At 39.3% G+C, this 21,820-nt stretch overlaps 1 protein-coding gene across 1 annotated transcript in view; it reads left to right on the forward strand.

The window, feature by feature from the left end:
• LOC136857459 (RAB11-binding protein RELCH homolog) overlaps nucleotides 1-21,820 on the forward strand; it is a 398,727-nt gene that overhangs the window by 280,368 nt on the left and 96,539 nt on the right. The window contains exon 15 of the mRNA XM_067136130.2: nucleotides 14,108-14,400. Coding sequence (XP_066992231.2) covers nucleotides 14,108-14,400 — 293 coding nt within the window. The remainder of the gene's footprint in view (nucleotides 1-14,107; nucleotides 14,401-21,820) is intronic.

The following is a 21,820-nucleotide window of genomic DNA, read 5'->3' on the forward strand; positions in this document are numbered from 1 at the left end:
TCACAGGCTGTCAAAAACTGCTCACTCACATAAAATCAGTTGTTTAAGATTAATAAATTACCACATTCTGCACGGTCCACTCCTTTAAGTAATTTTAAAAGAAAAATGTATAATTGGTTAATAATACCTCTGAATTCTTAGAAATGCATAATGTTAGTATTAAGTTTTAATAAAAGGTGTATGTTCATTTAGCATTAGTAATATTAAGTACTATATTATCAGTTGACGAATCCTATTTCATTGTATATGATCAATGGCAAATAAAGATTCTTGATTCTTGAGTGGGCTGTAAGAAATCGAGAGCATGTAAGCTCTTTTCAAAATTTTGTAATAATGAAGGGTGCCTTTGCAAGGCTAAATATTGTAACTTCTGGAGCAAATGCTCTTAAATCAGGATGTTTCCGTCCCTGTCTAACCATTAATACTTCGTACGTTTTGTAAACTGGATCCGGTATCTCAGAATTTGTAATCTAAGGGCTTGAAGACCCTAAGCTGTAAAAATTCACTAATCTGGGATTCTCTAAGTCTTGTTTCAAGATTGCTAATTGTACATGTCATGTTGTTATGTTCACTTAGTGAAAAAATTGTTAAGTTTGCAATTCTAAAAGAAATATAACCTTTTAAAGTTTTAATTCAATTCTTGATATTGTAGTTAGACCCATTCAAGCCCACGCCTTCTTTCACATCTCTGCATTCCACAGATACCCCGGAACAAGTGGTAGGAGAGCGTGGTTGAATAGGTCTAAATTAAGCCCCTTTTGACGGCTAAAACCGCATCCGCGCCAAACTCTAAGAATTTTTCCAAATTATTAACTTTCTGTCAACATGTCTGGCCCTCGCGAAGTCCTCGCTCCTGGGTACTGATGCAAGGAGGAATTGATTTATGAGTTACTCATCAGAAAGTTCCAATCTGGAGGCACGGTTGTGGCAGATACTGCCAAATTTAGAGTTGCCAATTTGTATCTCAATTTTGTGGGAAAAGGAAATTGATGATGCTCTATCCACCATCATTGACAACACCACCAAATTAGCATCGGTAGTAACTTTTTTTGAAGTAAGCGATCCATCTGCTAACCATCTTAAAAGAGTACAGGCTAGATTGTCCCATTTTTATAATAGGGCTAGGGACCTATTGTCTCTAAAGTTGAAAGAAGACCATGCTAAGGAGGCTAATAATTTAGTTGACCATCTATCAGAAATGTCAAATAGAGTTAGTCAATTGTTGACTGGGGCAGCTGCTCCCAAAACGGAGCAAGTCCCTTTAGTAAACGAGGAAGACTCTGCCAAAGTTTTATATAGTAGAAAATCTGTCACCACTCAACTAACTTCTGCCCCATTGGATACTGAGTGTGGTCACCCTAAACAAATTCCACCTTTCTTTTTGAACAGTAACTCCACTAATGATGTAATTTCCTTTCTCAGGTTCTTAGTTGAATTTCAGTATCATTCTTTAGTCTTTTCCCTCTCTCATTCTCAAATTCTTCAAATCATGTATCCATATTCCGTAGGCGTCCTTTCGGACAAAATAGTTAAGGCCATTGCTGATCGCTCATCTATAGAAGACTTCCATGCCCACATTTTTGCAAATTTCATTCCGGCTAGAGCAATGTCATCTTTGATCCAGAAGTTCTATTTTAGAGTACAGCGATTGGATGAGAATCTTGCTGATTTTATCCAAGACATCGAGTTCTACACCCGGGTGTTCGCACTCCACTTTTCGGAAGACCAAATAGTGCAAACTATTGTGGAAGTTATCTCTCCACCTTATAGGTCTTACTTATGTTTCGCGTCTCGTCCCCAAACATTTGCAGAGTTGGAGGCTATAGCGGTGTCAGCAGAAGGAATGAGGTATGCCGACACCTTAAGAGTTGCAAAGGAGCCCCCTCCATCTTCTAGTAATTTTCAGCCTCCACTTCGCCAAACTTTCACCACGCGCAAATGCTATGCTTGTGGGTCAACGGAACATCTGCATAACAAGTGCCATTGATAAAATCGGGTGAGACAAAGAATGGAGCGGGGTCATCACAAGGTTGTTTCAAATGTGGCTCGTTTACCCACCTCGCCAAGAATTGCCCTAATGTCAATAGCACCCCCTCCTGCTCAACTTCTGGTGCAACCTCTGTGAACTCCAATAATAGAAAGTGACTAGTGTCATCGGCTGACTTGGCATGCTCATCTTCCCAAGGCTCAGCCCCTGTAAAACCCAGCGAAAGCTATGGTAGGGGTAAAGGTTCTTCTAATCTATCGTTTGAAGGCCCGAAAGAATGCCTCAGAATTGCGGTGGAGACCCCTGCGCTAGGGCCATTCCTCAAAATCGAAGTGAATAATGAGTCTGTCACGGACTTCTTAGACTCAGGGAGTGAGTGTTCTATAGTTTCGCCTGAATGGTATTCCAAATTAAAGACTGTTTGTAAGTTTCCTGACTATTGTTCATCTTCAGTCCAATACATTTCAGCGAACTCATCTCCATTAGAAATTTTAGGTTTCATCCTTGCTAAAATTTGTATTTCTAAATTCACCTGGAAAATAAAAATATTTGTGGCTAAACAATTGTCTTGCCCTGTAATATTGGGGGCTAATTTTATGGCTTCTACTCGTCTGGTGCTCAACATTCAGAGCAAGTCGTGCACCTTCAAATTTGCTAATAATTGTAAAATTCTTTTGCTGAAATGTAACTCTGTGTCATGTTCATCTGTTTCGCCTACCCAGGATGAGATGTTGTTAGACCTTAGACATCTACCTGAGGAGCAAGCTGAAAGTATTCGTAAATTGTGTCAGTCATTTCCTGATGTATTTTCTGATACTCTTGGCGTTACTGACCTTATCGAATACAAGATTGAGGTAATGGATTTGATTCCAGTTAGATTTTCGCCTTATAGACTGTCTCCACCTAAAATGAAGGCTCTTAAAGAGATCATCGATCAAATGCTAAAAGATGGTATTATTCGACCTTCTAAGTCGGCGTATTCATCGCCCATTTTTCTGGTGCCGAAACCCCAAGGTGACTTCCAGCCTGTAATTGACTATAGGGCTTTAAATCGTAAGGTGGCGTTACAATCTGTGCCCCTTCCTGATCTTCACTCTTGTTTTTCATGGTTTTGGAAAGCCAAGTTCTTTACCATCCTAGACCTGATTCAGGTGTACAACCAGATCCCTCTAGCTGAAGTATCGAAACATCTAACTGCTTTTGCCACGGATTGGAACTCGTATGAGTACAACTGGGTGCCTTTCGGGCTCCCCAAGCTGGCAGCTGTTCTCACTAGACTGCTAGATAGGGTCTACTCCGACATCAAATTTGAATACTCGTATCACTATCTTCATGATGTCGTATTTTCTGAGACCTTTGAGGACCACCTAGATCATCTAAAGGAGGTACTCAATCGCCTTCTTAAAGCTGGGTTGACTGTCAAATTATCCAAGGTAGCCTTTGCTAAACCTTCTATGTCATCCTACGGCACATTGTATCGCCCGATGGTGTTTCCATTGATCATTCTAGAACACAGGCCATCCTTGATTTCAAACCGCCTAAGGACATCAAAGGTATATCCAGGTTTATAGGCATGGTGAATTTCTTCAAGAAATTTATTCCTAACTTCGCTAACAGAGCGGCGCCTTTGAACTTACTGCATAGGAAAGGTGTCAAATTCAATTGGGGGCCATCTCAACAAGCCGGTTTTGAAGATCTGAAAACAGCTCTCTGTAACGCCCCTGTTCTTGCAATGCCAGATTTCTTAAAGAAATTCATTGTCCAAACCGACGCCTCATCATCGGCGGTGGCTGCTGTCCTTCTTCAGGAAACAGAACTCAGAAGGTGACCCATCGCCTATACTTCTAGGACATTATCGGCTCAAGAGGCCAAATATTCCATCTATGAACTGGAGGGTTTGGCAGTGTTGTTTACTTTAGAGAAGTTCCGCCTCTATCTGGAACATGTCAAATTCAACTTAGAAACAGATAACCAAGCCTTAAGTTGGGTATTAGCTAGGCCGCATCGTACTGGTCATATAGCGCGCTGGGCCATCAGGATTTCGGCCTTCCAATTTGTTGTGAGGCATATTCGAGGATCTGAAAATGTAGTTGCGGATGGACTAAGCCGCATGCTTTTTTCACGACGTGGAGACCACCGAACAGGAAGATAGTTCTTCTCTTCTCATGCCCATACCGTCGGGCATTAATATCATTTTAACTGATGCCCCCATGTTGTCTCGGGATATTGAAAAATACCAACGTGAAGATCCAGTGCTGGTTCCTATTATGGAAACCCTTGCTTCTGGGGAACGTCATCCCTTATGTATTGAGAAACGGGGTTTTGTGTTGCCTGTCGAAGCATGATCAAAAAATGAAAGTAGTCGTTCCAGCTGTGCATGTGCCTATGATCTTCAAGTACTGTCATGAGACCCCATTAGGGGGGCATTTAGGCATCTTCAAAACTTGGGAAAAAATCTGAGAATTGTTCATTTGGAAAGGTACGGACGGTGAAATTCGAGAATTGGTAAAGGCTTGTAAATCTTGCTTGCTTAGTAAACCCATTTTGTCTAATAAGCTAGGTCTATTGTCATCTCACCAAGCGTCACGCTCCATGGAACGCCTATATATAGACTACGTCGGACCCTTCCCCCAATCGAAGGTGAATGCCAATAAATTCATTGTAGTGTGTGTGGATGGTTTCACTAGTTTCACTGGTTATTTCCGACTAAGTTGGTAACTGCTCAGTCCACTGTTTCTTGTTTGAATACTATATTTGCTTCTTTCGGCCCCTGTCGACATATAGTTTCTGATAATGCTAAGGCATTCACATCCAACTAATTCCGTAAATTCTGTTTTTATCTGTCTATATCACATGTAACTACTTCAGCTTATTACCCTCATCCAGCTCTGGCTGAACGGGTCAATCGTAATCTTAGGTCTACTCTAATTGCGTTTCATCATGATGATCATTCCAGGTGGGATACGTCCCTGCATTGGTTGGCCTTTGCTTTAAATTCGGCGGTTCATGAGTCCCATAAGTTTATTCAAGCTTCTCTCATGTTGAAATTTGTTCCTAACACGCCACTCTCTAATCTGTAGTCACTTAATGGTATATTACCAGAGGCAATAGATCCCGATAATCTTAGAGATCTATGGAAAAAGGCTAAACATAATCTTAAGGTTTCCCATGAAAAGGTTAGGGAAAGATATGATCGTGGCCGGAGGCCCACCAATTTAAAAGTCGGAGATCAGGTCACGGTTAAAAATTTTGTTTCTGCGGGCAAGCTTGCTCCTAGATTCCATGGGCCATGCGTCATTCTAGATTTTTTGACACCCGTTACGGTATTAGTCAGTAACCCAGCCACAGAGAAGATCTTTAGGGATCACCTCTCTCAGGTGAAACCTGTGTAATTGTTGTTTAATTTAACCATTAAAGTGTGGCAGGAGTCGAATGTTATGTTTCTTTGTAGAAATTATTTTAAAATAATATTGATAGATTTAAGGCCTCTTGCCCTGCTTGGTGTATTACTTGATATGTACGGTCTTCCCCTCTGATTTCTCCTGTCTTCAATTCCCTGGTACCCATTACCAAGCCCCCGTCTCCTGTATCCACATATTATTGGCACACACTCACTTTAAACGCCGCCCGCCCCTCTGCCTCACACCAATAAAGATCGTCCTCTCAAAACTTCATCAACACATCGCTGTCGCCCAGTTATTATTGTTTCAGTACCCCCTCAGCCGTCGGCGACCGTGCCACGACACCTGGCGAGAGATACCGGCGAGGGGTATGGGCCCACTCCACTCTAGTGAAGACTCCTGGTGGACAGCGCGCTGGAGCTCCATCCTTCCGGCAAGGGCTGAGGTGTGGTAACCCCACCGCCCATCCATCTGGGGACTGATCATGTACATCTAATCTGCGGCGATCATCACCACGACTACCCCTCTCATAGTATTGGGAGAGGTGCATCTGAGGGTACTTGGGGGCTCCGGGCGCCCTCACCTGGTTATCGGCAGCGGCGGCAGGTCTTGCCATCAAATGTAATCACCATGTAATTAACTTCTGCACTCACAGGAAGGCTTCAATCTGCGTTGGTCAAAATTTTCTACAAACCAACTTTCGGAAAAAGACTTATAAAAAAATTTCTTCAACTGGAAATGTTTTCTCAAATTTCCTCTGCGTCACACCAAGGAAGGACATTTGGGGGGGAGGTCTGTACCGGGAGGTCTGTACCGGGAGGTACTCCTCATCTCCGCACTTTCAAAATAAGCGCCTTAATGAACTCCTTTATCGACCAAAATGTGAAATTGCTACTACATAAAGTTGGAACTTTAATCAGATGATGTCACCACTGAAGTATTAAGTAATTGTGTTATTGTGAAGTTACCTAAACTGATTGGATTTCTCTTGGTTTTGTTTTTGCCATACATCAAGAAGTTTGGACATTTTTCCACAGATGTCACTACCAAAAAACTATGGTCATGCACTCTGGTGCAAGGTAAAGAAAGGAAGTTGTTAATGTAAGAAATTTTGTGTTTATTGGTTTTCTAAACCTTCATTTGTTTTTTTATGTAATTCTAGTTTGCAACACTTCTTTCTCATTCTGCCAGCTTTGAATCTGGCCAATCAAAATTTTCTGTAATTAATTTTGAGCCTATCACCGGCTTCTTGTTCAGTTTTGAGTGTAACTTTAGGCTTCAGCCAATAAAAATGAGAGGGTGTGTCTGGATTAGCCCAGAATCCTCTCGAACCTTCCCTGAGGGTATATAAACTGCGGCTTTTCAAGTTTCCTTGTCTCACTTGATCGTCGTCTTTCTGAGTGTGTGTGTTAAGGCAGGAGGTGGGACAGGTACAACAGCCAGGTAATGGCCACCTAAATTCTCTTTTCTGTAGCTACCTCTGCAGACTTATCCGAGGGCAAGGTCCGAATTTTTAACTATGTAGCAACTTTTCTAAAATGTAAATTTTCTATCGGCTAATGTAAAATTTCATAAAGTCTTTAACTGTAAATCGAGGATAGAGAGTGAGTTACCCTCTCGAGCTCCCCTTCATCTTGGTTTGAGATGACTAAATTTTTGTAACTGTTTTCTTCCTGTAGTGTATTAAATTTATTTCCATGCGAGTCACCTCAGTAGCTTGGGACTAGCCCCTGTTCCATCGGGCCCAGAGCCCTGTTAGGGTTTTAATATTTCATTATCTTGGAGCGCAAGTGTACGCCTCCATTCAGTTTGTGTTGGGCCCTTTATTTAACCCGTTCTTTTTCCGCAAAGGCGCAGTAGGTTGGGTACTAGATACCCCTGTGTAATACTATTTCCATTTGTAAATTGTGCCTTGTGAGGCCAGAGAGTGTAAGATTTTGATGTAATGTTGCCTTGAGTGGGCTATAAGAAATCAAGAGCATGTAAGCTCTTTTCAAAATTTTGTAATAGTGAGGGGTGCCTCTGGAAGGCTAAATATTGTAACTTCTGGAGCAAGTGCTCTTAAATCAGGATATTTCTGTCCCTGTCTAACCATTAAGACTTCGTAAGTTTTGTAAACTGGATCCGGTATCTCAGAATTTGTAATCGAAGGGCTTGAAGTCCCAAAGCTGTAAAAATTAACTAATCTGGGATTCTCTAAGTCTTGTTTCAAGATTGCTAATTGTACATGTTATGTTCACTCAGTGAAAAAATGTTTAGGTTTGCAATTCTAAAAGAATTGTTTTAATTCAGTTCTTGATATTGTAGTTAGACCCATTCAAGCCCGCACCTTTTTTCACATCTCTGCATTCCACAGATACCCCGGAACAATAATAATAATAATAATAATAATAATAATGTTATTGGCTTAACATCCCACTAACTACTTTACGGTTTTCGGAGACGCCAAGGTGCCGGAATTTAGTCGCACAGGAGATCTTTTATGTGCCAGTAAATCTACCGACATGAGGCTGACATATTTGAGCACCTTTAAATACTACCAGACTGAGCCAGGATCGAACCTGCCAAATTGGGGTCAGAAGGCCAGTTCCTCAACCGTCTGAGCCACTCAGCCAGCAGCAATGGTATTTTTTATGGCAGTTCTGCTGTATAGAACGTTTGCCTTGTGAGCTCATAGGTTAGTCTCAAAGGAGGGTTTTTTTGCCAGGCAAAGAACTCTTTCAAGATACATGGCCTTCACTCTCTAGTGTAGCTAGGTTATCCTTCGATAAGTATTTCCAGATACTATCTTAGTCTTATGTCATGATGGGGTATGTTTGTACTGTAGACTTTTTTTTTCGCTTAGCAGCATGTAACTTATTAGGAACCCTCTGCCATCTGTTGAATATATTTGGGAAAGGTTAGAAGAAAAATGAGGGAGTAGTATTCTTCCGTGTCTCTGGCTTGACGGGTAGTAATCAAACATGACTGCATGCAATGGCATTACTAAGGATGAAAATCTCATATATCAGAATATTAATGTAAGTGTTAGTCGCTGAGCAACCTGCTAAGTACAGAACGCATTGCGGGTTAGGGTAAGCCTTCGCCTGCAATTATTGGAGTGATCATTTAATGATTTGATTTTAGGATTACTCAAAGTTGGCTGATTTTAGAGACCTATCAGTGTCTCATGATTCGCCGGTAGGTAATTCCAGAGAGAACAAAACAAAAATGGAGCAAATCAGTGCAGGTGAGCGGACAGACGGAGTAGCCAAAGCTGCTTTTCATAAACACTTTTAATATATGGATGTTGATAGTTATCCAGTTACTCGAACCTATACAAATATTCCTCCAAACGTAAAATATCTAGCCTTACAACGCGCTTTTAATGATTTGAAAAATATATCCACAGCCCTTACGTTGTGGTAGGCCTAATCACTTCCCCAATAAAATGTAAATAGTATGTTTTGATGTGTGATGCCATAATTTCAGAAACTTCTGATATAATCTGACAAACGATTGGTTGACTAACTTGATATAATTAGCACAAACCAACCTGAAAATAAATGGTGGTACTGCAACACTTTCATTTTTCTGAGAAGTCAGTATCGTTCTTACTATTCTATAGGCGAATACCTTAATTAAGTGAAATAGTAATAACAATAATAATAATAATAATAATAATAATTGTACCGGGAGGTACACCTCGACACCGCTCATTCAAAATAAGTGCCTTTATAAACTCCCCTATCGATCAAAAGGTGAAACTGATAATACCTTAACTTGGAACTTTAATCGGAAGATGTCACCACTGAAATATTAAGTAATTTTGTTATTGTGAAGTTTCCTAAATTATTGAATTTCTCCTTGTTTTGTTTTGCTATACATCAAGAAGTTTGGACATTTTTCCACAGATGACACTACCAAAAACTATGATCATGCACTCTGGTGCAAGGTGAAATAACTTATAACTTAAAGTTTTGTATTTCTAGGTTGTCCATAACTGACTCTATGTTCATTTATTTTGGGGTTGGCAACACTTCCTTTTCTTTCCGCCAGGTTTGAATGTAGCCAATCATAAATTTTTGTAATATTAATTTTCAACCAATCCCGCATTTCTTGTTCTCTTTGAATTCACCAATAAAATTTCAGAGGGCGGGCCAGGATTAGTCTTGAATTCTCTCGAACCTTCCCTGAGGGTATATAAGTTGCGGCTTTTCGTGTTTCCTTGCCAATTGATCGTCGTCTTTAAGTTTGTGTGTGTTAAGGTGGCCAGAACATCTATAAGGTAATGGCCACATAAAATTCTATCTTTCTTGCTGTCTCCGCTACTTTATCTGAGGGGAAGGTCCGAGTCTTTAACTGTGTAACCTACTTTTCTAAAATATAACTTTTCTTTCGGCTAATGTAAAAACTTCATAAAATATTTAATTGTAATTCGGGGATAGAGAGTTGAGTTACCCTCTCGAGCTCTCCTTCATCTTGGTTTGAGGTGTCTGCAATTTTGCAACTTTTTTTTCTGTAATGAATTACAGTTATTTCCATGCGCGCTACCTCAAGTAGCTTGGGATTAGCCCATTTCATCGGCCGAGAGCCCTGTAGGTTTTCATTTTTCATTATCTGGGAGCGCAGTGTAAGTCTCCATTCAGTTTGTGTTCGGGCTGTTTATTTAACCTGTTCTTTTTCGCAAAGGCCCTGTAGGTTGGGTACTAGATACCCTTATGTAAAAACCAATTCAAATTGTAAATTGTGACTTGAGAGGCCTGAGATTGTAAATTTTGATGTAATGTTGCCTTGAGTGGGCCGTAAGAATCTGAGAGTCTGTTAGCTCTTTTTCAAAGTTTTGTAAGAGTAACGAGTGCCTCTGGAAGGCTAGATATTGTATTTTGGGAGCAAGTGCTCTTGAATTAGGGGATTTCTGCCCTTGACTAAACGAATCCTTGTTTTGAATTAAAGTTGTAAACTGGATCCGGTATCTGTGGAATTATTTAGTATTAACGCCGGCTGGTTGGCGTTAGACATTCAGCAGTTGTTCCTCACTCTCTCTGCACGCTGTTACATTCAACCTGAGGTGAGTTTCATATCTTCAATTCTTTTCTATAGTACCGCGTATCGTTCTCAATAACTCATACTCATTTCACTATTTCCTTTTTAGGTCCGTACTGGTTCGAGATTAACACTATTTACGGCCCATTTCCATCTGGCACATAAAATAATATTCAAGATCTTAACCATAGTTTCGGCCTCAGCCACACAGTTCTTTACATTGGAAAATACTAGAAGCAATACTCAAACAAGAAAAAACACATCAGGACTTACATAGTCAAACAGACTGTTGTTTCAATAAGTTTTAAGGAAGAAGAACCTGTATTTATTATCTAAAACAGTATAAGTCGCATATTATGAGGAACTAAGAAACTGTGTTAAAAATGACAGAGGTTTTTATAGAAACATCAAATTTCCTGTGTATCAACTATATCAAACTATAGTCTTTTTAAGCACCTAAAAAACAATTCTAGACGCACAAAAAGATACTTTATTTTTTAACAAAACATGTTACTTGTATAACATAAAAAAAGGGTTAATACTAACTAGCCAAGTTTTAATATTTTCCATGTAAAATAGGACTTGTTGTTTTAAAAAACTGGTTAAATGGCAAAAAGTAGATTCTTTTATCAATTTTACATGATTCTATTGTACATAAAGTATACCAAACCATAGACTTTGCCAATTATATATAAAATAATTTTAGATGCACTAAATAATATTGTATTTTTCAAAAAAGACATGTTAATTTGTATAGTACAATGGGCCTATGCTATTTAGCCATATTTTTAATGTTTTTCATGTAAGAATAGGACTTGCTATTGCATATTTTTAAATTTTTGAATGTTCCTTGCTATAAAAAACTCAATGGCTGATGATGGCATAGTGGATTGCCGAAACCGGTACCAAAGATGTATTTTATGATAAGTTAAATAAATATGTGATGTTCTAAATAGACCATTACGATAACGTATTGAATAGGTGGAACCTTTAGCTTTACTAAGCATTGTAAAATCTGTGGAATTGTAAAACTAGGGGCTTGAAGCCCAGAATCTGTAAAATTCACTAATCTTGGATTTTCCTAGTCTGGTTTCAAGATTGCTTTTGTACCTGACATGTTATGTTCTCTAAGTGAAAATTTGTTAAGTTTTTTTTTTTTTTTTTTTTTGAAGAAATATAACCTTTAGTTCAAGTTTTAAATTAATTTTGATATTGTAGATAGACCCATTCACCCCGGCACCTTCTTTAACCTCTTTCTGCTCCACGGGTATCCCCGTAACAATAGAGGAAATCAAACAGATAATTACATCATTAAAGAACAACAAAGCACCTGGAGAGAATGCGATAATTGCTGAACTCTGGAAGTCTGCAGGTGAAAAGGCGATCGATAAACTAAAACTGAGATCATTCGCGAGATCTGGGAAACAGAGAAGATCCCAAATGATTGGACAGCAGCCCTGATTCATCCCCATACATAAGAAAGGTGACAAAACAGATGTAAACAACTATCGCGGCATCTCTCTTCTCTCAGTAACATACAAAATTCTCTCCAAACTCAGGCAGAGGAGCAACTTGATTCACAGTTGGGTGAATACCAAGGAGGCTTTAGAAAAGGACGATCTTGTGCAGAGCAGATCATGAACCTTAAGTCTGTCCTGTCGTACTTAAAATCCAGGAATAAGAATTTTGTAGTTACTTTTGTTGACTTCCAAAAAGCCTACGACTCCATAGATCGACACACACACCTCCGTATTCTGAAGGAAATGGGCTTAGACAACAAAACGAGAGTTATCATTCAACAGACCTTAACCAGCACTACGTCCAGGATGAAATTCAGGGGAGAAATTTCGAACGTCTTCGAAATTAAGACTGGTGTTAGGCAAGGGGATGGAATATCACCACTTCTCTTCAACTGCATTCTGGAGAAAATCATTCAGGAATGGCGCAAGGAGATGTGCAAGGAAGAGGTTGAGAATGGCCTTAGAATAGGATATAAGAAAGATGATCTTATCATAGACTGCCTAGCTTTTGCAGATGACCTAGCGATCTTTTCTGATTCCCTAGATACTGCTGAAAAACAAATTAACCAACTGAGAATCCAAGCAGCAAAAGCTGGCCTCCAAATCTCTTTCCAAAAAACAGAGTTTATAACCAACACCAAGGCAGCTCCCAGAGAGCTCATTGTGGAACAGGGAAAAATCAAGCAGGTGGAAAAGTTTAAGTACTTAGGTGAGTGGATAGTACCTAACAACTCTGAGAAAGAAGCAATCATGTGCAGAATCAACAAGATGGAGGTGGCATATCAGCTGACTAGGAATGTCTACAACAAAACATCAGTGTCCATCAATGCCAAGCTTAGACATTATTGTTCTGTTGTACGCCCGGAAGCACTGTACGCAGCAGAATGCCTTGCATGATGGAGAAGCTAGAAGCTAAAGAAAGAAAAATCCTGAGAAGGATTCTTGGACCAATCAAAGAAAATGGTGAGTACAGGAGACGACACGACAATAACGATCTTTACCAGCATATGGAGACGATAACGGACACGGTTCGGAAAAGGAGGATTAATTTTTATGGCCATATAGCACGCATGAGCACACAGAGACAGACCAATAGGATCTTTTCCTACTTTCTTAACAAGAAAACCAAGGGACCCTGGTTTATCGAAGTAGAAAAAGACCTTCAAGAAATAGGAATCACACTCGAAGACATCCAGAAACGTGCTCCTCTCCAGAAAAAGCTCCAGGGATACAAGAGGTTCCAAGAAAGGCCAAAGTTGAAAACAGGCAAGAAGTGGACTGATGAAAGAAAGGAGGCACACAGAACGAGAATGCGTGAGTACTGGGGAAGACTTAAAGCTCAAGGATGCAAACGGTTGAAATAACGTGGTCCACAGCAGGCCGAAACGAAGAAAGAAGAAGAAAAACAACCACCACCTGAAAGTAAGAGTGGCATAAAATCGAAAAACAATATCTTCGTTAATGATGAGATAGTGAGTCCTGTAGAGGTTATGTTCACTCTCAATCAAAGGAACAAGAATATGCATAAATGTCACTTTACTAAAACAAAATATTTAAATTGGTGGTCACATTACATTTTGACAGGATTTTCTATCTCTACTGTGTGCACGGAAAGCATTCTGTGAATGAAATACAACATATTCAGCAAAATCATTATCCTCCATCTTACTGCAACATAAGTGAGTCACTTAAGTGTGTGTGGGAGGTCCACTTATAGTAATAAGTGGGGCACTTAAGTAGGTAATATGGAATGAAACCTGGCAGAAAGTTTTTAATCTAAGACTACATATAGTTAATTTTGTTTACCTCCCCCCTTCCCCCCATCCCCTTCAAGGCTTAACTAAGTCAAAATTTTTATCGTGTTGTAAATGTTTTAAGACTAATACGAGAAAAATATGTTTTTATACTCTTTAATTATGTCACCTAAACATATTGTAGCTGATGATGTTCAGTTACTAAACAGAACATGTACTACTAAAATGAAAATTTGCGTAAAGCAAAAATTTTTATTGTACCGATGGGGTTGATTCATTGGTTTACTTCACTTTGTTGTTTAGAAGGTTCTTGGAATGATTTTTTTCCTTATCTCCACTGATTGAGTTCTCTCTTCTTTTTCACATAGACTCTGTCTTACAAGCCCCTAACTGCTAGCTGAGATATTTCCTTTTCCACAGGACCAAGAAGGGAGTGAAGAGTTGGGCAGCATGCTCAAGAGGTTCATGTGTGCGTTAGCCATATGCGGGGCTCCACTGGAGGCTCTAGAGGTGAGTGTCCGTGGACTGTGCGAGGTGATGTCGCTCCAGGAGTTGGTCGTCTCCACGTTGTGGGAGGGCGTGGTGCATCCTCGTTCCGTGGTTCGCGTAGCTGCTGCCTCTCTCTTCGTGGCAGTGATCGGGAACATCAGCGAAACCCTGCTGACGGCTCGTGTGGCTCCGGCTTTAGTCACTCTTGCTAGTGACCCTGATGTGTGAGTTTTATCAATATCATAATTACACTGGTGTCAAAAATTAAAGCAACCAATGTACTTGTCTCAGTCCTGTGGCCAGTTCACCATTCAATCAAACCAAGTGGCATTCATATGTAACAAGTGCAGCTACTTGACAGGTGGCATTCCCATCGCCTTACAACCATGACAACAATAGTTGCCCTTGCCCTTACCACAGGCTTGACTGCATTTATCATTCCAACATCAGCTGTCACCATATTAACATTCCACCATGATGAATATAATACCTAGTGTGATTACTCGGCTCTATTAACAAGTCTATATTAACCTACATGTGCCCGCCGGGTCGTTAACGACTCATGGTGTGTATCCCCCACTCCTGTTTTGTACAATGTCTGAATTATTACAGTAATGCTCCACAGTATTACCTTACACATTATTGTTTGTATCTCAAAATCTTGGCGCCTTTCTCGACAACAATGTGCGTGTTGTTTCCTTATTTATACATGCATGCCCTCATTCGTGTTCCACAGAAAATGCAGTGCTGAGGAAAAATGTAAGTATCGTTCACAAATGGCATGTTATATATAGTTCAGTGATTGGTTTGGGTCAAAGTATATTTATATTAGGTATCTATATGGAAAATGTTCTCTCTTGAGTCGTAAACATTGGTTTATTGACAGTAAAATTTGCCTGGGTCATTGCAGTTGGTTTCTTTTCAAAGTTTTCAGTTTTCAGTTATTTTCTTGTACTATAAAGCTCAAAAGCGTATTATCTTCTGGAGAATAACTATAAATAAATATATAATTATCTGCTTAATTTTTAAATTTCTTTATGGTTTTGTGTTGTGTTGTTTTCCAGGGCTTTGTGTATTCTGACTACATTTGAAATACTTGAGCAACTTGATACTCTGCTTGATGATGACGTAGTGGGCTGTATTGATATATTTGTAGAGCCATCTGTCTTTCGTAACAATGTTTTCAGTTGACCTCTACTGATTTCATTACTGTAATCGAAGGGCATCAAGTTTACTGCACTGCCTGAATAAACCGTATCAATGAGTGTCCTCTAATGAATGAAGAAGACGTGAAAAAGTTGTAACGAGGTTCGTATGACTGCTATGTAGATGAAGCAAACATAGTGTTGTTACCCTCCACTCCAGTGAATTTGGCGTGCATCCCTTAGGAACTGTGAGATGATATTCTGCTGCCACTGAGAGTAAGACAGGTGTAGATCAACCAAATGTAGCTAAAAAGTACAGCACCTACAAGGGGGGTGTTGATCATATGGATGGCAATATTTCCACTTACCCGATTGCAGTCAGCGAAAAGAAGTGATATGTTCCTATAATCTTCTGGATGTTTGACGTAGCACAGAACAATGCCTTTCAACTGGCAAAATCAATGGGATACTTATCAGGCATTTTGAAGTTCCACAGAGAAGTTGCAAGGTCACTTCTAATGAAAAATGGCTTACCAACATCGCTTCCAGGATCAAATTGCCTCCTAGTTACTCCTCGGATTATACCTACGTCAGCACGAAAAGGAAAGGCAGAACATCTCATTCTCGTGCAGCAACCATGATGGCAGTGTGCTGTTTGACATAATAATACAACAAAGACCTGTATATAGTGCAGGATTGCGCTCCATGATAAGTGTTTTTTGGAATTCCGTAGGGCTTAGGAGGATTCAGACTGAATTCTCTAACTACCTGGATACAGAATCAAATAATTGTAAAGATACATTCTCGGAGGAACAGAACATCTTCTAACACAACTTGTTATTATATATGGTATGTGGTATATAATAATAGAGCATTTGGATCAGTGTTTGGCTCAATCACATTTTATAATCAAATATTAGTAAAAAGTGTCATATACTGAGCTCGATAGTTGCAGTCGCTTAAGTGCGGCCAGTATCCAGTATTCGGGAGATAGTAGGTTCGAACCCCACTATCGGCAGCCCTGAAAATTGTTTTCCGTGGTTTCCCATTTTCACACCAGGCAAATCCTGGGGCTGTACCTTAATTAAGGCCACGGCCGCTTCCTTCCCACTCCTAGGCCTTTCCTGTCCCATCGTCACCATAAGACCTATCTGTGTCGGTGCGACGTAAAGCAAGTAGCAAAAAAAAAAAAGTCATATGAGAAAATTATTATATGTATGAACTGAAAAATAGACAAAGAAACAGGAAAGGTCAACTTCATTTCTAAAGTCACAGTATCTGCCTGCCGGGTCGTTAACGACCCATATTAATAAAACAACTTATACAAATAATAACATTATTTAATGCGTGTAGTATGAGTTCTGTACCTCTAAGGACTGCTTTAGTTGAATATCATAAAGAATGTATATAAAAAGAGATACGGGCATATATCTGCGCAGTGTTTCTTGTGTGCAATCAACTAGTTTTCTATTATTTCTAGAAAATGTCATACTGTTTCGTTCCTGATTGTAAATCAGGTTACAGAAAGAAGCCTGATGGTAGACGTTTTTTATACCGTCAAAAGAAAATAATCTGCTTGCGATGTGGATGAGAGTTATTCCGTGGAAAGATAAGCAATTGTCAGCTAAAAGCAGAATATGTAAACTGCATTTTTTGGCATATTTAATTAACATACAGGTGGACTGTTTTGTTGTGAACGGTAAAAAAGTTGAATTTCCTTGTGTGAGGTGGAAATTGAAACCAGGAGCAGTGCCTCTTAATGTTTTCCAAATTTACCAAAATACCTATCCACTAAGGTAAAATTGCGAAAGGCATCCAGTAGGAAAAGAATGAAATCAGTATCAAGAGGATAAGGAACAGGAATCACGATGTGAGTGAAGCATTAATGGCAACAGTGAGCGGTAAGGTTCAAGGTCAGCCTAGTTGTAGTCAAATTCACGACCAGTCTAGTTTTCTTAGCGATGCCCAGAAGCCAATAGTGTCTCTCAGAAAGTGATTAAAAAATGCAGGCTGAATGTCTCTTTCCTCAGTCAAAGCTAGGATTAATTTCCTACATGGGCAAATTAAGAAAACAATGTTTTATGGGCTCTGTTTAAAAAGTTTTTTAGTATGTAAAGCACAATATTGCTTTCGCTTTTCATAATATTACATTTTATCTCATGTGTTCTCTTATTTAAGTCCAAAGATATTTCTTCGTGGGGACTAAGAATATTATTTATAACTCTCTGACAGTATTATTCATAAGTCTATACAATTTAGTGTTCTATTTGGTTATTTGCATATCAGTGTAATCTCCACTAAAACAGCTGACCATGTAACATTGGTGTTAGGCTCCACTAGCGCCGCTCTGTGGTAGTGTACTTTAACTCAGTGAGTGATCTCGCTAGGTATTCTATTTGTCATGATTCTGCTATGGCACAGAGAAGGCTCCTGGAAGATAGGGCAATAGAAAGAATGGAAGCTTATGTGGCCAGAATGTACACCATTCTCTTGTTTCTCGGATGTGGCAGCAGTTTGAGTCTGAGACTGTAACCCACAGACTGAGGCAAGGACGACCAAAAGCGACCTCAGAACGAAGGACAGAATGGTATTACCAACATTCTGCATAGCACTTGGTATTGGACCTCTCAGCATCCACAGGAACAGTTGTATCTAGGCGAACAGTGTACAGAAGGTTCATTGTTGATGGTACCTTTAACATGTATTCATGGAAGAAGAGTCGTCAACATGTTATCAACTGGGCAGACAACAGTGGGCCAATATTCTCTTTGTTAATAACTCCAGGTTTGGTCTCCTGAGTGATTCTGCATGTGGAGCATGATTTCAGGCCTCCAACATTGTATCCATAATGGTGAGGGAAAGCTCAATGATTACAATACAAACACCTCTTTATTATGTTGTACATGTAAACCAGCAAGTTTAAGCAGTCAGGTGTTGTGACGAGATCCTGGCACCCCATATTCGGTTTTTCTGAGGTGCTGTGGGTGATAAGACCCATCCTGATCAAGCATGGTTAGTTGCTGATTTCTTGTAAAAAGAAGATATTTTTCGCTTGGATTAGGCTGTTTGCTCTGTGGACTTAAATCCGATAAAGCATATTTGGGATGCCCTAGTGCAGAGGTGCTCACGCTGGGCATTTCATCCCGCAGGTGCCCAGCACTGGAAGCGGGCGGGCGGGCAGCGTACGCTATTCAGCCACAGTGATGTGGTTACATCACAAGCCGTGAAGGTTGGGCGAAGTTCTCCCAGTCACTCTCAATCACTGCCATGATACAAGAGTTTGAAATGGAGGCAGAAAATAATTAAACAAGGAGGGCAGAAATCCATGTCATTTTTAATTTACATTGTAAGAAATAAGTTTTTTTATGTTCATTGCAGTTTACATATTTTGACCAGATACAATAAAGAGGCCTACAAAGTCAAATAGTTTTGTAAGGAATGTAATGAATTACAGTTTTCACTATTAGATTTCAAGAGGTGCTTTAGAAGCATTTCTGATATAATACAGAGTTAAGGTGGATAAGCTGTGGCTTGTGGTTGCTTGGGTTTAAATTATCTGGTAAACTTGCCAACAATCCAGTCATGCTTACTGGGAATAACATAAGTTAGGTTATTTATTTGAAGGCATACCGGTACTGTACATCTATTTGATAGATACATTTACATTGTTGTTACACTTTAATCTTGGACAGTAAATATCTGTCCCCACTCATGATGAAACTCACTCGCCATTTAGAGGCTAGCTATTATCATCAGTTGCCTGATAAGTTTTAAATAATATTTTCAAATTCAGTGAACAGGGAAAGTTGCACAACACTACAACACTGTGCAAATTCAAGCAGTAAACTTGTTGAATTATGTAAATATATTACATTTTGCTGAATGAATAATAGGAATTTTACTTTTAAAAAAATGGAAATACTGTCATTCCCATCCAAGGAATTGTAAATCTTAGCTTGTACACTTCAACCCTGTAACTTTGTAGATTGTAACACAAAAATTATAATGTGTTAGTGTTCTTTGAATGTATAAATATAAGAAAATAAAACTGACTGTTTATATCGAGCACAGTATAAATCAAACCATAATATCTTAAAAAGGTCAGTTTTCTTGCGATTATAGGTTTTCCCCCCTTGTTGCCCATTCAGCATTTCATTGAGTAGTGAAGGATAGCTTCGTAAGGACAATTGAACGTCATTGTTCCCTTGCTGCAAAGTGTGTTCACTCTCTGTGACATGTTTGTTACGTAAACTGCCTGCATTTGTCGCGTCAGCCTGGCCTTACTGGGTCCCCAGCTGAGCACCTCACTCACACACCTGGAGTTATAAGCTGCTCTGCAGGGAGGAATGATGACCTTATTTGCTGCTGCTACATTGTCATCAGACCTGTATTGCTACCAGCACTGGTCACAGACATAACCCATTGCACTGGTGGTGTGTTACTGGAACTAAATTTGGAAAACTCTTTCTTTTTGTTCCCTATTCTTTGTTTATAAGTACTCATTATGTCCATCAAATGCATGTTCATTCACTTCCTGTGCATGTTGCTGTAATTTTGAATAGAACTTTTTTTTTTTTTTGGTCAACAGTCCTTTGACTGGTATGGTTCATTTCTCAACTTACTCTTTCCCTCCTACTTTTATAATTAATATACATACTTACCTTACCTTCCCATCCCTCTAGATTCAGACTGCCAGGCCAGCTCTCTGTGCTCACCTTGGTCATTACCACAACATTCAGTAAACATACTATGAATGTTAAGTTTTGCCTGGTTTACTGCAGTTCTTCACAGCACATCCTACATCCATCCTAATCTGTTTGTTGTACTGATCCATTACACCTGCCTTGTACACTAAGTGAAGAAGTTGTGCCTATCTCTCCTTTGAGTCAGATATCGACAGATCGCTTTCTTCACGCCCACTTGATTCTTGATCTGATTGGCCCATTTCACCAAACACCACACTTTGAAGACCCCTATTGTCTTCCTTTCTGCAGCAGTTATCCTGCAAGTCTCACTCCCATATAGTGCCACATTCCAAATATTTTCAGAAATTATGGTCTGACATGTGTATCTATGTTAGTGGCTTTCTTTACTAACACTAACCTACGTTTTATGTCCTGTGACTTTCAGAAATACTTCAAGTAAAAGAGTTACATTTACTTTAACTATGAGAATGCAGGGACAAGTTGGCCAGCTATTAAAAAAGAGAGTGCAGGATAATGCGAAAGATTCTAGGCAACAGATGGTTTGTCAAGGAGGTGCAATTGAGATCTAATGAGGAATAATCATATAATGGCTTGTGGCCTCCGGTGGGCCGATGACCTTCGACGTTAGGCCCCTTTAAACAACAAGCATCATCGTCATCATCATCATCATCGTGTGGCCTCCAGAGAAGCCTGGTGCCGTATAGGCGACCTGCGTGTCTGTGAGAATGGAGCCCTATCTAAGATGAAATCTAATGCCGCAAATGTCACAAACACTCAGCCCCCCAAGCCGACCCAACTGGGAATTGAGCCCGGGACCCCTTGAACCAATGGCCAGCCATTCAGCAAGATAGAATCAGTTTAAGAAGAACAGATTTGTGTCTAGTAGGCAGATCCTCTGTGACTGATGACTGACTGACTACGAAGATCTGGCAACAACTCGAAATGGTGAGACAGGGATGAAATAAGAATAATGACAAGGATGAATTGGTCAAAACCTGAACAGAACCAGAGCCCAGAGAGCTCTGACAGACGACCGAAGGAAGACACTGAACAGTGATTTTGGCAGAAGAACAAGATCTAGACCAGTGGTTCTCAACCTTTGAGGGCCTGCGCCCCCTTTGGATCCATAAATTATTTCATGCTCCCCTAATTAATTATTGATTTACGAAAGTTCTGTCTTTCTCTCAGGGTTAATAGCCTATCTCAAAATTTGTTTTATAATGATTTTATTATTATTAATTATGAGTGCCTAATTCATAATACTATGTATTTTTAAATAACTATAATGCAATCACTTTACAAAGAAAGTCATGAATAACACAATAAAACCACAAGAGAATAAAACAAATGACAGTAAATATTTAACGGAGGATTCTACACTCACTGCAATTAACATTTCAAACTACTCATTTGATTTGTTTTCGAAAGAACAGAATTAATGATTAATAAGACGGCTGTCACTGTTTTTCTTTTTCATAATTCTTTTAATGTTTGTTTCCAATTGGAATAGTGCACACCTCAGGTCATTTTTAACACCTAGCCGTGCTCGATATTTTGATTTGATGTAAACCAGCATGGAAACTGCACAATACAATTTGAAAATAAAATAAAATTGTTAAAACTATTTCCTGTAAATTTGTGATACATTCATATTTATCATTTGATTCATTTCTTTATTTTCAATTTTTGTCATTTTGTTACATTTTTTCCCCACGTAAAAATGTTTGTGTAAAAATTATAAAAAATGCAATAATTTTTACGATACTTCATGATAAAAATTTTTGTATTTTAAT

This window comes from Anabrus simplex, chromosome 1, assembly GCF_040414725.1.
Source record: "Anabrus simplex isolate iqAnaSimp1 chromosome 1, ASM4041472v1, whole genome shotgun sequence".
Lineage (NCBI taxonomy): Eukaryota > Metazoa > Arthropoda > Insecta > Orthoptera > Tettigoniidae > Anabrus > Anabrus simplex.